The sequence below is a fragment of the Danio aesculapii genome, chromosome 11 (genome assembly GCF_903798145.1).
Source record: "Danio aesculapii chromosome 11, fDanAes4.1, whole genome shotgun sequence".
Lineage (NCBI taxonomy): Eukaryota > Metazoa > Chordata > Actinopteri > Cypriniformes > Danionidae > Danio > Danio aesculapii.
Genome location: NC_079445.1, coordinates 45,652,433 through 45,672,152, shown reverse-complemented (window position 1 = coordinate 45,672,152; position 19,720 = coordinate 45,652,433). Strand labels below are relative to the sequence as shown.

The 19,720-nt window shown below is 36.3% G+C and overlaps 1 protein-coding gene across 1 annotated transcript; it reads left to right on the top strand.

The window, feature by feature from the left end:
* Nucleotides 1–118: 118 nt before the first annotated feature.
* On the top strand, nt 119–19,720 carry tbce (tubulin folding cofactor E). Its single transcript, XM_056468755.1, has 17 exons — nt 119–140; nt 1,767–1,875; nt 3,364–3,448; nt 6,166–6,342; nt 8,738–8,823; nt 9,326–9,425; nt 10,538–10,640; nt 12,632–12,708; nt 12,791–12,883; nt 12,961–13,025; nt 13,106–13,170; nt 13,691–13,843; nt 15,039–15,192; nt 16,521–16,589; nt 16,676–16,735; nt 17,250–17,341; nt 19,121–19,720. The coding sequence occupies exons 2-17, from the start codon at nt 1,785–1,787 to the stop codon at nt 19,214–19,216; spliced, it is 1,566 nt and encodes a 521-aa protein (XP_056324730.1). The 5' UTR covers nt 119–140; nt 1,767–1,784; the 3' UTR covers nt 19,217–19,720.

Below are 19,720 nucleotides of genomic sequence, written 5' to 3'. Positions count from 1 at the left end.
TCTAATACCATTTGTTTTTTTAAATGAAAATCTACATGACATAAATCCACTAACAGCAGTAGCATTAATTTAATGTTTCTCGTCGGCGCAGCAGTACGCGCAAAACCTTGTGGTGTAACATCCGGTTGCCGGTTCTGCAGGTGAGAATGATGCGGGGATGTTTTCATCCTGTTATTACTGTTTAACATGTAAGTCACCGCTTCTAATTTACATCTTCTGCTTGTTTAAGCGCACACGAGATGTTTCATAATGCTAATCTAATATATACAGACACGAGTATGTAATCGCAGACGTCATTAATCTAATCTTTATAGTGAAAATAGAGGAATAAATCGCTATATTTTAGGAGTCAAGCTATATTTAAGCTATACTTTAGGAATTATGAGGTTCAATATTCATTTTCTGAGTAGATTTGAGGTATTTATGTTTAACACGTGACCTAATATGAATAAATGGTCAAAACAACATTGTGGGATTCATATTAACGGTAACATCTTATATTACGATTTATTTACTAACACGAGCAAATGATGAAATAGACATTTATTACAATATTCATCTGTTAACCTTAGCTACTGAAAATAAAGTCGATCACTCTTAACTCACACCAGTGGATTTGACTAATAATTGACATTTATGCGTTAGTAAATGTTGAAATATGATGAATTAATTATTGTTCACGTTAGTAAATACATGAACTAATGAAACATTATTATAAAGTGTGACTGTTTTGACAAATGTCATATAAAACCTGCTAATTCCAAGCTGAAAGAAACGTCTCATACATAATGTGAATTCTTGTACTATACTTTAATTTATTGATGTAAAGTTGCTTTTATATTCGCACATTCAGACTTTATCCTTAATAATATCATGTTCAGAAAAGCATTATTTGCCTACTCTAAATAGTGAAATCATATTAGAAGCAAATAACTATTAAAGTACAACATTGTTTACAGTCAAATAAAGTGTTGATCTTGTTTTAAAGTCATACTTACATGTGATTTCAAGCCGAATATTCAAGGTAGTGTGGTAAACAATATAGGGAGCATGTCACAAGTTGTCACTGAACGGATGTGCGAATATAAAACCAACTTTACCTCAATATAATTCACATTTATTAATTAGTAAACATTGAAACATGATGGATTAATTGTTCTTAGTTCACGTTAGTAAATAAATGAACTAATGAAACATTATTGTGAAGTGTGACTGTTTTGACAAATGTCATATACAACCTGCTAATTCCAAGCTGATAAAAATGTCTCATAATTGTTTAATGTGTACTATACTTTAATTTATTGAGGTAAAGTTGGTTTTATATTTGGACATTCAGACTTTCTTCTTAATAATATCATGTTCAGAAAAGCATTATTGGCAAATTCTAAACAGTGAAATCATATTAGCACCCAATGACTATTAAAGTACAACATTGTTTAGTCAAGTACACTACACTGTTCCAATTTACTATGACCTTTTATGTGAAGCTGCTTTGACACAATCTACATTGTATAAGCGCTATACAAATAAAGGGGAATTGAATTGAAAGTAGTGTTAATGTTATTTTGAATGTGAGTTCAAACCAAATATTGAAAGTACCATGGTAAACAATACAGAGAGCATGTCACAAGTTGCCACTGAATGAATGTGCACATATAAAACCATCTTTACCTCAATGTGCTAGCGTAGTATTACCCATCTCACTTTGCTTTCATGATAACAGTGCCCTTAGATCAGCATGTTAATTAATGTCTTGTAATTGTCAGTGTTTTAGCAGCGTGTTGATGATGTTGGAGGAGGCTGTGGGCAGACGTGTGTGTTGTGATGGAGAAAGGGGAACCGTCCGCTATGTCGGTCCAGTTCCTCCTACTGCAGGTCTGTGTTCATTCCTAATCACGTCCATGTGTGTGTGTGTGTGTGTGTGTGTGTGTGTGTATATATATATTCATTTCATTAATTTTCTTTTCAGCTTAGTCCCTTTATTAATCTGGGGTCGCCACAGCGGAATGAACCACCAACTTATCCAGCACATTTTACGCAGCGGATGCCCTTCTAGCTGTAACACATCACTGGGAAACACCCATACATTCTCATTCACACATAAACTACTGACAATTTAGCTTACCCAATTCACTTGTACCACATGTCTTTGTACTGTGGAGGAAACCGGAGCACCCGGAGGGAACCCACGCTAACACGGGGAGAACATGCAAACTCCACACAGAAATGCCAACTGACCCACCTGAGGCTCGAATCAGTGACCTTCTTGCTGTGAGGCGACAGCACTACCTACTGCGCCACCGCGTGACCCATATATATATATATATATATATATACATGCATGCATGCATATAGCTCCAGTTTCCCCCACAGTCCATGCAGTACAGGTCAATTGGGAAGGCTAAATTGTCCATTGTGTATGTGTGTGAATGAGTGTTTTCCAGAGATGGGTTGCAGCTGGACGCTGTGTACAACATATGCTGGTTAAGTTGGTGGTTCATTCAGCTGTGGCGACCCCAGATTAATAAAGGGACTAAACCGAAAAGAAAATGAATGAAAATAAATAAATACACACACACACACTACACTCTACTTTAAGTTTTCTTAATTTCTCTCTGGACTGTTGCATTTGGCCCAGTGCTACAGAGCATTATGCACTAAAACAGCCAGACACAGGAACAGTTTAATTCCCAGCCCATTTCCCACCTCAATCACCTTTAATCTACCATATATGTACATGCATATCATTGAACTTTGTATATAGGAATCTGAGATGTTTTGTTGTTGGGGGAGCTAAAAATAATACATTTTGATAGCTTCAACAATCTAAATATAATACTTTATTTTTATTACTTTTCTAAGGAAGAAAAGAATAAAAAAAACAATACAATAACATCGGAAGTTACAGGTCACATTAACAAAGTACATCTAAAGATCAGTTCACAGTGGAAAGGCCTAAGCACAATCCTCCACTGTCTAAATAATGAAAGTAGGGAGGTAGAGAAAGTAGGGATTTCCATTTTTTATTTCATTATTTCTTTTGTAACACAGGCTTTATAAATTGAACAAAATGCTAATGGTCTAATCCGATTTAATTGTCTATGCTAAGATAAGCTAATGGTTTAATCTGATTCATAATAAGCTAAGCTAAAAGTGCTCCGGCCAGACCTGAAGATGGATTCAAAAATGGTCAAATTCATTTGTTTAACTCTAGAAGAGCTGCAAAATTTCCCCAAAAAGTGGAGCGTTTCTTTAACTTTGCTTTCTGAAACACTTAATTTAACGCGCCTTGGATGATTTTTGTGTGTATCTTTCTGAATTACCCCTGAAGCACTGTTTGTTTGATTCTACATTTGTCTTTAGGTGTGTGGTTGGGAGTGGAGTGGGATCATCCAGAGAGAGGAAAGCATGATGGCAGTCATGACGGAGTGCAATATTTCACCTGCAGGTGCTCAAAAGTCTCTTTATTTCTGTATTTATTAACACATCTGATTAGTTAAAGGGAGGAACTGATTTGCGCCCACAGAAATTAGCAGATTATTAGCCCATTGAGTCTATTTCTGTAAATAAAAAAAAAACAGCAACATTTCAGCTGATTGTGTAACATCTCTACATCTATTGGAGATATCAGTGTCAGTATGGTTAAAAACACTGTAGTATTTACTGTAAATTACTATAGTATATTCTCATTTGGGTGTCAGACGACTGAAAATAGATCTGGTAGCAGATATCAGCCTCTGTCACTCTTTAGCTTGTTAACATTTATTATTATTTATTTAGGATATGCATTTCACATTCTGATTCCAATGGCTCATTATTAAACTGTTATAATGACTACAGTTAAATTAAATATCTTAAGAATGAAATATGATGTGTTCTTTGAAAGAGTGTACCTGCAGTGTTATGGTATTATATTGTCATTGTGGCATTATATAATGAGTGGCATAGTCTTAAAATGACAATAATATTGTTTGTCACAACACATTTTAGTGCAATATATCCTACAACAAAAATTTACATCGTGTCGGCGCCAATAGCCTAGTGCAGTGGTGGGCAAACTTTTTAACCCGAGGGCCGCATTTAGTTTTCCAAACCAAGTGAAGAGCCACATGTCAAACCCTTCAAAAAATAACTTATTTATAGTGGCAGCAGGCATGAAACATGTAATATCAGACAGAAACATGTCACATTAACACAAAACAGATTTTAAAAATAGTTATTATTGAGTCAAATTTACAAGTCAAATGAATTAGCACTGCTATTAATATTTCCTTATCAATCATCATAAAACAATAACATAATAATAATCCCTTAAAATATAATAATATTAATAATAACAATAATAATAATGCAATAATAACAACAACAACAACAACAACAATAATAATAATTATATTAATAATAACCATAATAATTATGATAATAATAATAATAATAACAATAATGTATTTTTTTTTACAGTGGAGAATAGAAAATATATTGTCTGATAGAAAACATCTCATATTAACACATTAAAAATAATTATTAAAGTTTATTATTCGGTCAAATTGACAATATTCTAATTTGCACTGCTTTTAGAATATACAGATTAATCATTATAAAACTTGACAAAACCACAAATCTTTGATAAAAGAACTGTTTAAAGTAAATGTATGCATGGAAAATATATTCTAAGACAAAAATGAACACAATTAAACAGCAATTATTATATAATATGAGTTAAATTCACAATAATCTCATTTGAGATTGTATTTAGTGGGGAGAGTGCGTGCGACGTGTGAGGAAGGATCCGGTGGTGAGGGCTGAGAAGGGTGCGCAACTTACATGAGGACCGGGAGGGAGACGCGTGATTTCCGGGAGATTATCACTCGTTTGCGGGTATCCGGGAGTCTGCATTTGCAGGAGACTCCTGGAACTTCCGCGAGAATTGGGATGTCTGTAACACTCAACAGTAACACTCGCAAAATACCCAGCTGATTCAGTCGTTGGCTAATGACATAAAAAAAGCACACAGCGCTCCTTTATTTCTTGTCAACAGAAAGGCAGTGCTCTGCACCTCGCGGTGTTGGAACGTAAATGCCGTTCGCTGTGATCGGCCTCTTAGGTTGCTATCACATGGCGTTCACTTGTATTGCATCATTAATTTACTAATTCTAAAACATAACTGTTACTCAGAAGCAGCATTTTAAAAACTCCCTTGCGGGCCGTAGTTTGCTCACCTCTGGCCTAGTGGTTAAGTGCGCCGTCATATAGCACCAAGGTGTTCACGGTGACCTGAGTTGGATTCCCGGCTCGAGGTCATATGCCGATCCTTCCCCTCTCTCTGCTCCCAATGCTTTCCTGTCTGTCCTTCACTATCCTATAACATTAAAGGTGAAAACCCCTAAAAAATAATTATAAATAAAGACATCGTGACAGGCCTATGTATGCATATGTACACGTTTCAGTAATATTATTAAATAATATGCAAATGTTTATATGATTTATTGACCGTATAGTCTTCTGTAGATATCTTTACTTGTATTTCTGTAATACACTATATGAGAGATTTGCTTTGTTTATTAAACATGTGTATCTAATTGGATTTGCATTGTAAACCCTAAATAAAAGTTAAAAATGTATTTTTATTTCACGTTTTAAGTTTAGTTAGTTAATATGCACAGTAGAAAACATCTGTAAATGAACAGTTTTCCATATTTTTTGATCCATGTTTTAATTTTCCCCCATTTATTTCTGCTTCTGAATTGCATTATGGGATCCTGATCTTTCTTCCAACAACTTTTAACCTTGAAAAGTTGTAAAAAGTGACGTTTCTGGTCATGTGTATTAGTCTGCAGTGCTGTATTGTCTGGGTTGTTGTTGTATATTACTCTACAGAAACCTTGTAATAAACTGCAGCACATTCTCTGTTATTTTACACACTTATTTATAGATATTATTTCTTATACATTATATGATCTCAAACTCCAAAATGTCAATAAAAGTCACTGTAGAGTTAAATTTTCAGAGATCAACATCCCATAATGCAATTCACCACAGCAAATAAATAGATTTTAATAGATTTTTACAGTGATATTTTTTACAAACGTCAGTGCAGGGAAAGCAAAAGATGTCCCCAGATCCTCTCTGACTCTGTTTACAGGTTATTTTTGTTATTGTGGTCAGGCACCCAACAGGCGGCTCTTTTGTGAGGCCCCAAAAGGCCAGTTTTGGTGTGGATTATGTGACGGCTCTGAAGCAGCGCTATGAGGTGGAGATAGAGGAGGTGACGGCAGAAGAGATGAAGATCTCCAGCAAAACTGTAGTCATGGTCGGCTTTGAGAAAGTCAAGAAGAAACAGAGGTGAGCTTTCACTCGTCATTACTGCACTGCTTTTACATCTACAGTAGTCAATATTTGAAGTGGATCAATGCCTTTCTCTCAAAGTTGTCCTAAAACTATAGAACAACACCCCATCATGTCTTTGAAAAACCTTTTTTGATTAACTTCAAATGTCAGACTATATTCTAAACCAGAGTTTCCCAACCCTGTTCCTGAAGGCACACCAACAGTCCACATTTTCAGCCTCTCCCTAATCAAACACACCTGAATCAGCTTATCATAACATCAGAAGAGACTCCAACATCTGAAGTTAATGGGTCAGAAAAGGGAGACATCCAAAATATGTATTGTTGGTGTGCCTCCAGGAACAGGGTTGGGAAACACTGCTCTAAACTATGGCTGTGCAATATGACGATATACAGTTAAAGTTGAATTATTTTCATATTTTTTCCACAATTTCTGTTTAACGGAGAGAAGATTAAACATTTCTAATCATAATAGTTTTAATAACTCATCTCTAATAACTGATTTCTTTTCTCTTTGCCATGATGACAGTAAATAATATTAGACTAGATATTCTTCAAGACACTTCTATACAGCTTAAAGTGACATTTAAAGGCTTAACTGGGACGGGACGGGGACGGTCCTCAAATGGTTCAGATCTTACCTTGAAGGAAGAGGTTACTATGTCAGTATAGGTGACCATAGGTCGAGGTGGACACCCATGACATGTGGAGTCCCACAAGGCTCGATTCTGGCACCACTCCTGTTCAACCTTTATATGCTCCCTCTGAGCCAAATTATGAGAAAAAAACCAAATCTCCTACCACAGCTATGCTGATGACACTCAGATCTACCTAGCCTTACTGCCTAATGACTACAGCCCCATTGACACCCTCTGCCAATGCATTGATGAAATTAACAGTTGGATGTGCCAAAACTTTCTTCAGTTAAACAAAGAGAAAACTGAAGTCATTGCGTTTGAGAACAGAGATGAGGTTCTCAAGGTGAATGCGTACCTTGGCTCTAAGGGTCAAACAACAAAAAATAAGGTCAAGAATCTTGGTGTGACTCTGGAGTCAGATCTGAGTTTCAATAGTCATGTCAAAGCAGTTAGTAAATCAGCATACTATCATCTCAAAAACATTGCAGGAATTAGAGGCTTTGTTTCCAGTGAAGACTTAGAGAAACTTGTTCATGCTTTTATCAGCAGCAGAGTGGATTACTGTAATGGCCTCCTCACTGGCCTTCCCAAAAAGACAGTCAGACAGTTGCAGCTCATCCAGAACGCTGCGGCCAGAATTCTGACCAGAACCAGGAAATCAGAGCACATCACACCTGTCCTCAGGTCTCTACACTGGCTCCCAGTTACATTCAGAATAGAGTTTAAAGTATTATTACTGGTCTATAAATCAGTAAATGGCCTAGGAGCTCAATACATTACAGATATGCTCACTGAATACAAACCTAACAGATCACTCAGATCTTTAGGATCAAATTAGAATTAGAAATTAAATTAAATCAAATTAGATCAGATTAGAAATCCCAAGAGTTCAGTCAAAGCAGGGTGAATCAGCTTTCAGCTACTACGCCCCTCGCTGCTGGAATCAGCTTCCAGAAATGATCAGATGTGCTCCAACATTAGGCACATTCAAATCAAGACTGAAAACACATCTGTTTAGCTGTGCCTTTACTGAATGAGCACTGTGATACGGCCGACAGATCGAACTACTATCTTTTTCTCTTCTTTTTAATTCTTTTATAACACATTTTATCTGTTTTTATTTTATTTTATTTCTATTTTTACCATTTCTATTATTTGTTTTTATTTCTCTTATACTTGTTTCTTTTTTTCCTGTTTATGTAAAGCACTTTGAATTGCCACTGTGTATGAAATGTGCTATAGAAATAAACTTGCCTTGCCTTGCCTTAACTAGGTTAATTAGGGTAAAGTTAGGGTAATTAGGCAAGTCATTGTATAACAGTGGTTTGTTCTGGAGACAATCCAAAACTAATATAGCTTAAAGGGGCTAATACTATTGACCTTAAAATGGGTTTAAAACAATTAAAAACTGCTTTTATTCTAGCTGAAATAAAACAAATAAGACTTTCTCCAGAAGAACAAATATTAGAGGAAATACTGTGAACATTTTCACTAATATCAAATGAAAAATATTTGAGAGACTAAATATTTCACAGGAGGGCTTATAATTTTGCCCTCAACTGTACATAATATGTAATTAAAATATGAATTAAAATCTAATTGAATTAAAAAAATAATAAATGCAATCAAAATATAGAATTGTTAGGACTAAAACAGCTTATTTTTTGCATATTTTGGCACATGTAATCACAATATCTAGAGGAATAATTCTGCTAAAGGCACTGGTTTGTGATGTTGTTTGTGTGGTCACAGTGTGGAGAACCTGACAGAAGTCGGTCTGAGGAGATGTGAAGTTTCAGCTCCAGGCCCAGAGAACGAGATCAGAAACACAACACCATGTATCCTTCACTGAGAACACCCAAACAGATCATTCAGGACATTAACTGTGGAGTGGTTAGTGTTGCTGACTGGCATGTAGACATATTGGGTTTGAATCCAGGATAAAGTAATTACAGTCGTTTATAATGTGTTATTTGATTGCTCTGATCTTGTAATGTGTTTGGTTTTAATATCAGTCTGACATCTGAATGAACTCTTTGTGAATAAAAGACATTAAGTCACAATTTCTGAATGCTTGTACAAGCCGGGATTCCAACTCTGGTTACTCGCAGCACATTTAAGCTGATCATCCAATGTTTACATTTGTAATATTTGTGTATTATTTGCTAATTAAAAAACACTTTGTGTGTATTTTTAAAACTATATATTTTATAAATCAGAATAACTGACTTTAGCATTGCTTAAACTTTAGTATGTTCATCTAGCATGTTTCTTAAATATCAGCTAACATAAAGAGAAGTCAAAAAACGTACATACAGCACCTTTAACAGTGTCTCTCAGTCGTTCAGTCTCTGGATCTTTCTGGAAACCTGCTGAGCTCATGGGAAGTGCTGGCAGCCATTACGGAGCAGCTGAAGTCACTGCAGGAGCTGCATCTCAGGTCATTCATTACTGTCATTCAATTATTATAGGTAGAGCTGGGCCTGTATTGTATTGGACATCATTTGAATAACTTAGGCTGCATTTACACTGCAGGAATTAATGGTCAATTCTGATTTTGTGACTGTATCCGATTTTTTTGCTGACCTGCTTACATCATCTTTAAAAAGTGACGCGAATTAGCTCGTCTGCATTTACACAGCACACGGCAAAGGCGCAATGACCAGGAAAAAAAAGAGCGGGCGCTGACTAACAGCTGATAATTAAAGAGTGCTCTTTCTCTATTCCTGTATGTAATCTGTTCGCAGCCTTTGACAAGCTGTTTTACTATAGTATATAACAGAAAGGTTCTCATTTGTCCATCTTCTTTTAATATATAGGCTTTTTTAAACCTTTAGACATCTTAATGTCATGTCCATGGCGGGATTTATGCACGTGATGTATGCACTAGTTTTATATTAGTTTATATTGGTTACATGGCGGACATTACACTCTCTCGCTCTCATTATCATGCTTTAATACCTGCGCTATATGACAATATAAAAGCTGTTTAAGTCCTCATGTGTGAGATTTTAAGGTTTGGGATTCTGCTGAAGTCTGTTCTGAAATGAAAGCGTCGGACTTGACGTCATTCGCTACGGTTTTTAATGATGCGCAACTTGCATTGACAGGTGAAAATCCGATCTACCTGCTTACCTGCTCACACGAAAACACGATCTGATTCATATCGGATACATTTCCACATATGAACAAGGCCTGAATCTGATTTGAGTAAATCAGAATCCATGTGATTTGTTTCTGCTTACACGTGCATGGGCTATATCAGGTCTGTGCCACATGGGAGAAAAAATCAGAATTGAGTCACTTGAACAGTGCAGTGTAAATGCGGCTTAATATGCACATATATGTTTAAATATATTCACATTTTATATACACTCTGTATGAGCCTCAAAACAGCAATTAGTTGCATAATCGCAATTATTTCTTGGACATTAATTGTGAGCCCAATGTCATAATCATGACCTCTAATGTCTGCTTATATTTAAATCTCATTACAAGTGTCTGAATAGATGAGGTGTGTGTGCTGAAAGTGCTTTATGTACCTCTCTGCAGTCACAACAGGTTGAGCATCTCCAGCGACCCAGGCGCTTTAAGCTCCGCCTTCTCCCGTCTGAGGGTCCTGTCAATCAACAGCTGCGCGCTCACCTGGACTCAGGTAACATGTACAGTGTGAACCAAGGTTATTATAGTTATCGAAAACGAACGAAAAAAAAAAACGACAGCTAAAATGTAAAATAATTGTCGTTAACTGAAATAAAAACGAGTTTTTCAAAAACTAGAACTAACTGAAACTGTATTGTGTTCATACAAAACTAATTGAAACTTACTAAAATTATAGCTAAAACCTCCTTCGTTTTCGTCTTTGTAAATGTATTTAATACATAATCTTACTGTGCGCCTTTTAGAAGTAAATCTATACTCCGCGCTGCAGGTGTTTGACCCGTACGGCACCTCAGAGTCTGTAGTTCTGCTGCCATTGGCCAGATCGAGCTGTTTCTCCTTCAGTCATCCTCACTGTTGCTCTCGCGACAAAAACAATGAGTGTACATGACAGCAGCACGGTGACAGCATTAAATACAGACACTTAAAACTATTACTTTAACACGTTTGTGCCCAATAATGTGTTTTATTTCTGTATCGCGGTCGCGAATGAATCTTTTTAACCGGATCTTCTAAGTGAACCAGTTAAACTAGTTCACCAAATTGAACTGAATCATTTGAAACGATTTGCGTCTCCAGTAAGCACTCGTCCACAAACTATACTTTTTAACAAGCCTAATACCCCCTTTAACTATATTAATCCAATATATATTCTTATTCAGTTATTAGAACAGTGACGTTACACTGAGATCAAATTTGAGAAGCGGTTAACTGATAATACTGCGCATGCGTGATTCAGTGAACCGAACACAAACAGTATATGACAGCCTGCTGTGACTGAACTAAACTTCAACAACTGCAGCGCGGGTAAACCGAGGGCTTAAATGAGAGGATCTGGTGAAACGTACGTTTATTTCATAAAAGAAAATCGTAATGGAGTTTAAATAGGTGAATCATGCTTCAGTTGGGTTGCAAAACTTTACTGTAAGACATTTTTCAGATCATGGTGATGTTTTAATTGACTGAAATGACTATTGCTGACTACATAATGTTGAGTCCTAACATCTGCAATAAATATCTGAACTTCCCATCACTACTGTGTATCTAACCTCTGAAGCAGCCTTGCACACATATTGTACTGAAGGCTGCTGTCTTGTGGGCTGTTGTATTTGAATTTGAGGATGGGTAGATGGTATGGGTAGATGATAGTGTTCATGTGTCCTCTGAATACAGGTTTCAAAAGATGCATGACTGAGTTTTTATTCTACAATATTTATTCTGTTGATTTTTAATCTTGCACCTAACAAATATCCTTATTTAGAAAAAAAACTAAAACTAATACTGAAACTAATAAAAACTGAAGTAAAACTAAATAATTTCAAATATAGAAACTAATAAAAACTAGTAAATCTGCCTCTAAAACTAATTAAAACTCACTAAATTTTAAAACAAAAAGTCAAAACGAAATAGAAACTAAAACTAATGAAAAACCCAAAACTATTATAACCTTGGTGTGAACAGGAAAGTCTGAAATGATCAATCCAAACCCAATGTAGTATGTACATACCTGTGCTGATTCTCTGGTAAACTAGATGACTTTATACTTAATATTATGTACTAAGATACTGCACTACTAGACTAAGGGTTTGGAAAATGTAATATTAATATATTTACTGCATTTGTTTGATTTAATTTTAGAGTAAAAATACAAATAAAAAAGAGGAAAATTGTGAAATATTATTCCAATTTAAAATATCATTTCTCTGTTAGTATATTGCACAATTTAATTATCCCATGATTCTTCTCAAGACATTTGAATATGCATATTTATTTGCATATTTGTTTATAAAAGGAAACATTTCTGATTACTATCGATGTCAGTTGTACTGCTTTGCTAGTGATTTTAAATTGTAATAACATTGCACAATATTGCTGTATATTTGATTTAAAAATAGCTGATTTAGTGAGCAGAACAGTGCATTTATTCTTCATTTTTGACTAATAGTGCATGAGAATTCAGTAGTAATTGATCTATTTTTTTGGCAGGTTCTTCATTGCGCCCCCATGTGGCAGCAGGTAGAGGAACTTTATCTGGCTGACAACAACATCACACAATTACTGAAGTATGTCACTTAATAACATTCATATCACAGAACATGAATATTAGAAAACTGATAGAAACAAATAATTCTTTCCTTTATTCAGACCAGAACATGTGCTACAGGCGTTAACAGTTCTGGATCTGTCCAATAACCGAATAGCCCCGGAGACGGTACTGGAAATCTCACATTTACCCCGGTAAAAATACATAATGGCAAGAAAAATCCTAAACATCAAACTGTGCAATAAATAAAAACTAACGTTTGTATCTTCAGGTTGGAGAGGTTGAATCTGTCAAGCACCACTTTATCAGAAATTGAGTTCAGTGATGTTCCAGGAGGTATATTTACAATGATAATCTATATTTTTATTGTGTGTTCATGTATAAACATAATTAAATAATATTTTTATGCTGTGAAGGCAAGAAGACAACCTTTTTTCTTGCCTTGAAGGAACTTTTACTAGATGACAACAACATATCAGAGGTGAGTATTAGAGAATCTGTTGTTTTATTACCATTGAGATGCATTCATAGTAGATGTAAAATCTCAAGTCATCTCATATCCTGATAATAATATATATAGAAATATTAATGAAATATAAAACACAAAAGATTACAGGCTCAACATAAAATATGGCTAAATTAAATGCAAACACTAAACATTGTATGTATATGATTGTAAGTTCCTCACGATGCTGTTGGTCATGTTTCGGTCTGCATCTCTGTTACGGTGTGTAATATATTGCACTCATATAAACTATTAAAGTATTAACTGTATTTTACCACAGCACAATATAAACTATAGAGCATAATATGAAACGATAGACTTTTTATTTTGTCCATATGATATATATTGTCATATTGAACCTTATTTGTTATTATTAGATTTGGTACTTTAATTCTAGTGAACATAGTATTCATTTTGATAGTCATTTTTATTAGTTTGCTTGTTTAATGTGTGTGTGTGTGTGTGTGTGTGTGTGTGTGTGTGTGTTCGTGTGTAGTGGCGTGTGGTAAATGAGCTGGAGAAGCTGCCATCTCTGGTTTATTTATCCTGCAGGAGGAACCCACTGCTGCACAAAGAGAAAAACCTGGAGACGGCGCGACAAATAATGATCGCACGACTGGGTCAACTAGAGCTGCTCGACATGAGACAGGTGAGTTCAGCGTTTCCTACTTAAACAATCCTGTGATGTGCTTTTAAATGTGTATTTATAGTTGACGTTTGACGTAATTTCAACTGAAACATGAGGACAGGGCGGGACATAGAGTAGCTCCTCCCCCTTTTCATAAATAGCCAATAGCGTTTTGTTTACATCGCAACTCGGCCAGTCAGAGCTGTTGTGGCTACAGTAGACTATTGCCGATGCACACGTTGTGATGGTAGCTATGTTTCCATCCAAAGATGCTAATTCAATTTATCCACAAAACTAGAATTTGACATGTATAGAAGAAGCTGCATTTCCATCTAATGAGAAACTAAAGAGAATAAAATCATCACTTCCTGATAATCGTGCACAGATATCACTGAGAGAAGTGGAGTTTGATGCACTGTTGAGATTCTTTACTGTGGTGTTTGTTCTTCTCTAATAAATGAACTGCGCCTCAGAAGACAAAGACGAAACGCAATGAACGCTGAATTATGGAATAAAATCATTGTCATTAATATTTCGTGTGTAAATAAAATTCACGCATCCGTAATTATAAAATCGTAAAGGAAAACGAAGCGTACTCGTAATTTTACGAGGGGACAATTCCAAAATCTGCGTTTAGAACAGACACAGATACGACATTTTGTTTTTTCTGTTTGTTTATGACTGATAACTTTACGATGGGTGTACTTTACACACGAATTACAGTTTCACCACGAACACGAAGTCCTGATTACGAGTACGAATCAAACAGCGACACTCCACTGTCAAAATTACGTCACCGCTGTCACAGGCATTAATAAACAAGCGAGAGTCATCGATCATAACGCCTGCTGGACACTCAAGCTCCACACACACCGTCTCAGGCAAGATTTCTGTTATTCCCTCTTTGAGAAATGTCCGTCATGAGCTGTAATAAAGGTTGAGACTCAATGAGGTCCTATTTCGCTGTGTTTCTTGGACATTTTACTGAATCAAAATTTAGAACGGGTCGAGGATAGAGAGCTAGCATAATGTCAGTTAACATTACAGGCAGCAAGCGCAGAGTCTCTCAGTGAATCACTTAACTATAACATGACATCTGTTGATTAAGTCACCTATTTTAACTGTTTAAATAACTCTCAAATACTCTAAGATCACCAGAGAATGCAGAGGCCTGTCGGATATGATTAATAAAGTTGCTGTCTGGTGTTGTTCTCAGATTTTGTCAGATGAGCGGAGGGGTGCGGAACTGGATTACTGTAAGATGTTTGGATCTGCATGGCTGCGGGCTGGAGGTCATGGTGAAGCAGAGAAAAACCACCCGAACACAGACTTCATGACTGAACACCCGCGATATCTCACGCTCATCCAGAGTGAGGCTCTGTTTAAACTCTGCTGGGAAACTCCACCCCCAGTGAAATCCCATTGGCTAATTAAATTTTTAGTAAATAAATGCTAAATCAAACACAAAGTGTTTCAGGGGGTAATTGATGTGTCAGTGATCTTTGGATAAGGGATTCATAAAGATAAACAAAAGAAATTAAAATCACAAGTCCAAGGCACTCAAAGTAAGTGTAAAAGTTAAAAAGCCTTTAATAACATGGCTATTGTTTATTTATTTTTTAAACGATAGCCATGGTAATGACTTTTTCCACTTGCTTTTTCAAGTGCTTTGGACTTATGATTTTTTCTGCTTATCTTTATAAATCCCTTAATTTTTTGTTTACATTTTGAATATTTTGTTGGTTGTTTAAGGCCTCGATCATCCCGAACATGTTTTTTTTTGCAGTGAAAGGTGCCTTTTAAAAATGTTTTTCTATTGATGTTTCACATTTGTAAACTGTTTATTGTGTTTTAGCCATCATAATTAGCCATTATGTTTTTAGCCATCTGTGCACAAGCAATTAAAAAAAATTGAAAAAGGACCCGATGTCATGCACTCCAGCACCAAGACCATTAATACTGTGGTTCCCTAGCAACAACAAAGCGCAGTACACTGCTTTTTTCTAAAGTAAAAATAAGGTTGTGCAGTGCGCCATGCTTTTTGGACAGAGCGGTCTGTGCACATGCAGTTTAAAAAAACTGCACCTTTCCAAATTTCAACAAATTGAAAAAAAATCACCCATCGTCAAGCGCTATAACAGTAGTTACCAAGCACATAAAAAGGACAGTGCACTGCTCTTTTCTGAAGTAAAAAAAAATAAAAACCAAAAAAAAAATTATGTTGGGTGAGATCAGCCCCTAGGGTTGTCACGATAATGTAATTTGGTACCACAGATTCAGAGATACTGGAGCTTTTCAATACAGTGAAGATCAGTCAATTCATCAGCGGATCACTCGTGTGTCAGCTTATAGACAGGTCAGCTGATCGACGTAACTTGGAAATGCTCCAGTGTCCCTGTGTCTGTACTTACACTCAGTAAACAGCAGTGAGTTCGGTGAACTGATGACCTTCAAGGCCAATCACAGTTATTACTGTTGAGCACATGAACAATTGGCAAATCAGAGCAGTTTAAAAACATGCTCAACCATCGCTTAAATTTTAAAAATGTCCATTTCCCGCTAACATTTAAGTACTGATTGGTATCGAATTCCAGTATCATGACAACCCTATCGGCCCCATAACAATGTTTGTTATGCTTTCATGATGACGAATTTGTTTTGTCTGGTTGAACCAAACTGATGTCTTTGTTTGTTTTAGAGTATGGTGCTCCAGACGAGGGCGAGCTAAGAGAACAGAAACCATTTGCTCTAAAAAATCAACTATTAAGTATGAAATCACCATCATGAAAACAATAAGGACCATTTATAACATCAAAATATGGTCTCATCTCAACATTTCTGCTTTTATTTCAGCCATAACGTTTCTTTGTCCAGAGGATTTGGAGAGGAAGCCTATTGAAAAGAAGCTGCCAGGTAAAAACATTTTATTACATGGCTGTCTGAAATACTTGATTCTGATTGGTCAATCATGCCATTACAAGGTGTGTTAATCGCCAATAACTTACTCATCCAGGTACTACAAATCATCTTGACTCTTAATGGTTATTTTAATATATTTACATTTATATTCATATATCCACCACTTCGCTGTTCTTGACAGTTTGGTGCTAGTTTTTTGACTGAATAATAATAATAATAATAATAATAATAATAATAATAATAAGCAGGTTAGTGGCAATTTCCTTTCTGCAAGCTTAATTTAAAAAGTTAGAAAATGATCACAGCTCAGATTGATTTTTCTGTCTAATAGTTTAGCTCGACCAGGATAATGTACATCCAGCTGGTTGACATTACAGATTAAACCCTTCAGTTTTATAAAATAGCTGCTGATCAACCTGTTGGGCTTTATTCTGTAATAATCAGCTGAATGTACATTATCCTTTACTTTAAACATTGTCTGTGTTAAATGTGTTTGTGTTGTTTTCAGGGTCGATGATCGTTCAGAAGGTGAAGGGGCTTTTACACCGGCTGCTCAAATTACCAGGAGTCGAGTTGAAACTCACCTACACCTGCGCGAAGGTAAAAACACTGATAATAATCACACAGCGTGTCTTCAAGAATACTGTACAGGGCTCGAAATTGCGATTGTTTTGGTAGCATATGCGCCCGAAATTTTATCTATGCGACCTCAAAATATATTTGGGAGCATTTGTGCGAGTGCATAAAATTGTTGTCGTGCGACCAGTTTTCACAGCAAAATGTTTACGTCATGCGTGGATTTAGGGGGCATTCATGCATTAAGCATCTTTGCACCTAAAAACACCAAACGTAGCGCTCAGGAATGGATTAAAACAGTTTTCATGTCAACTTGCTGCAGTAAACAAAGCCTGCAATGCTTGCCCCACCTTCAAGCTCTTTATATTGGCCCACTGCGCTAAAACAGAACGCGAATGGGTTGGTTAATATCAGCTGTCAATCACTGACAGGGAGCTACAGCTGTGAAAACGTAAAGGTCTGGATACGAGAGAATGAAAACAACACTGACAGATTTTAGAAACCACTTAAAGTTACAAATAATGGCACATCTGATTAGTGATCATGTAATGAACGTTTAGTTCAAGAGTGGATAAAAGACTTCCAGTGGTTAAAGTCCGCTGTGAAAATGACTAAAGCATTCACCGTAAACCCGGTGGGATGGAGTTTTTAGGTAAAAACGTTTGCCACACGATGTTGTCAGTCGTGCGGCTGACACCGCGTTTACCATCGCTAACGAGCATGCATTCACTGAGATGAAACTAATATTGCAGCTCATGAAAAGACTTATTGCTGTTAAGATGACGTATGCAAATAATAGGTTATATGTCAATATCAGACAGCACCAGTGAGAACAGCACAGTTATTATCGTTAATTCAGTTCATCTCATTCATGTCAAGCAGTGCGTGAAGTCCGGTGAGAGTTTTGTTTATTTGTTAGTTTTGATTAGAGTTGTTTTCAAATGCAATAAATCTGTTCATATTAAACGTGTAGTAACGGTGCTCATCATTTTAGGTGGGTGCGACAAAATTTTGTCTTGTGCGCCTAAATTTTTGAAGTTAGGAGCACCGGTGCTACCAAGAATAAAGGTTCATTTCGAGCCCTGCTGTACTTCAGCTTTATGCCATTTAACAGCTGCACTTAGATCAGACCGGTTATCAACGCTTATATTTTAAGTTAGAGTGAAGAGGAGTGGGAAACGTGGCCGAATAATAAACTGTATGTTAAAAAGGCCTGTTCACACCAAGCACAATAAAGATTGTTTTGTTTACGATTATACCTAAAATGTTAACCATGATAACTGCACAATATATCGTATTCATTCATTTCCCCTTGGGTTAGTCCCTTTTTATCAAGGGTCGCCACTGCAGAATGAACCACTAACTATTCCAGCATATGTTTTACACAGCGAATGCCCTTCCAGCTCCAACCTAGTACTGGAAAGCACCCATACACACTCATTCACTAGTCAATTTAGATCCTCCAATTCATCTGTAGCACATAAAGCATTATTTATTTCATTTTTGTTTGCTCTGCTGTGTTTATCTGTGTTTTTCATTTGTTTATTATCTTTTATGCAGATGCACTCCCATACAAAATCATCCCAATCAATCAGTCTAAATTTATGAATTATTTCCAAAAAGAGATATATCAGATATCGGGTTAAATCATATTTATATCAAAATATATATAATGCTGAAGAACAAAATATCGCAGTGTCAAATTTTTTTTTTGCAGCCCTATAGTAGTTAACTATAGCTTAAATAATAAAACGTTTAGAGAAAATACCTAAAATAGTTTGCTGTTTTATTTTTGTCCTCCAGATGGCCGATAGAGAAATTGAGATTGACAACGATCTGAAGCCGCTTCAGTTTTACTCGGTGGAGGATGGCGACAAAATCCTGGTGCGCTGGTCCTGATGAAACCGCAGGGAATTGTGGGAAATTTGAGTCTTAGAGACTGAGCATCACTCTAATCCAAAAGATTTACCATCTTCTGCACTGACCACTTAAAAACATCACGGATCATAACAAAGAAATGAGAATATTCCCTGTTACTGGCCTTCATCATCTCCACGTTTGTGTTTACAATTATAAAACCACATTTTAGTGCAGAAACTCAATACAGCATCGCCAAGCTCTGAACTTTTAATATATAGAGCAGGGGTCATCAATCTCAGTCCTGGAGGGCCGGTGTCTCTGCAGGGTTTAGCTTCAACATGCCTCAACACACCTGCCTGGGTGTTTCAAGCATACCTAGTAAGAACTTGATCAGCTTGTTCAGGTGTGTTTGATTAGGGTTGGAGCTGAAATCTGCAGGACACCGGCCCTCCAGGAACAAGATTGCTGACCCCTGATATAGAGTATAACTTTGCATTGTTTGTGGAAATCATTTCAGTCTGTCACCACCAGATGGAGCTTTAA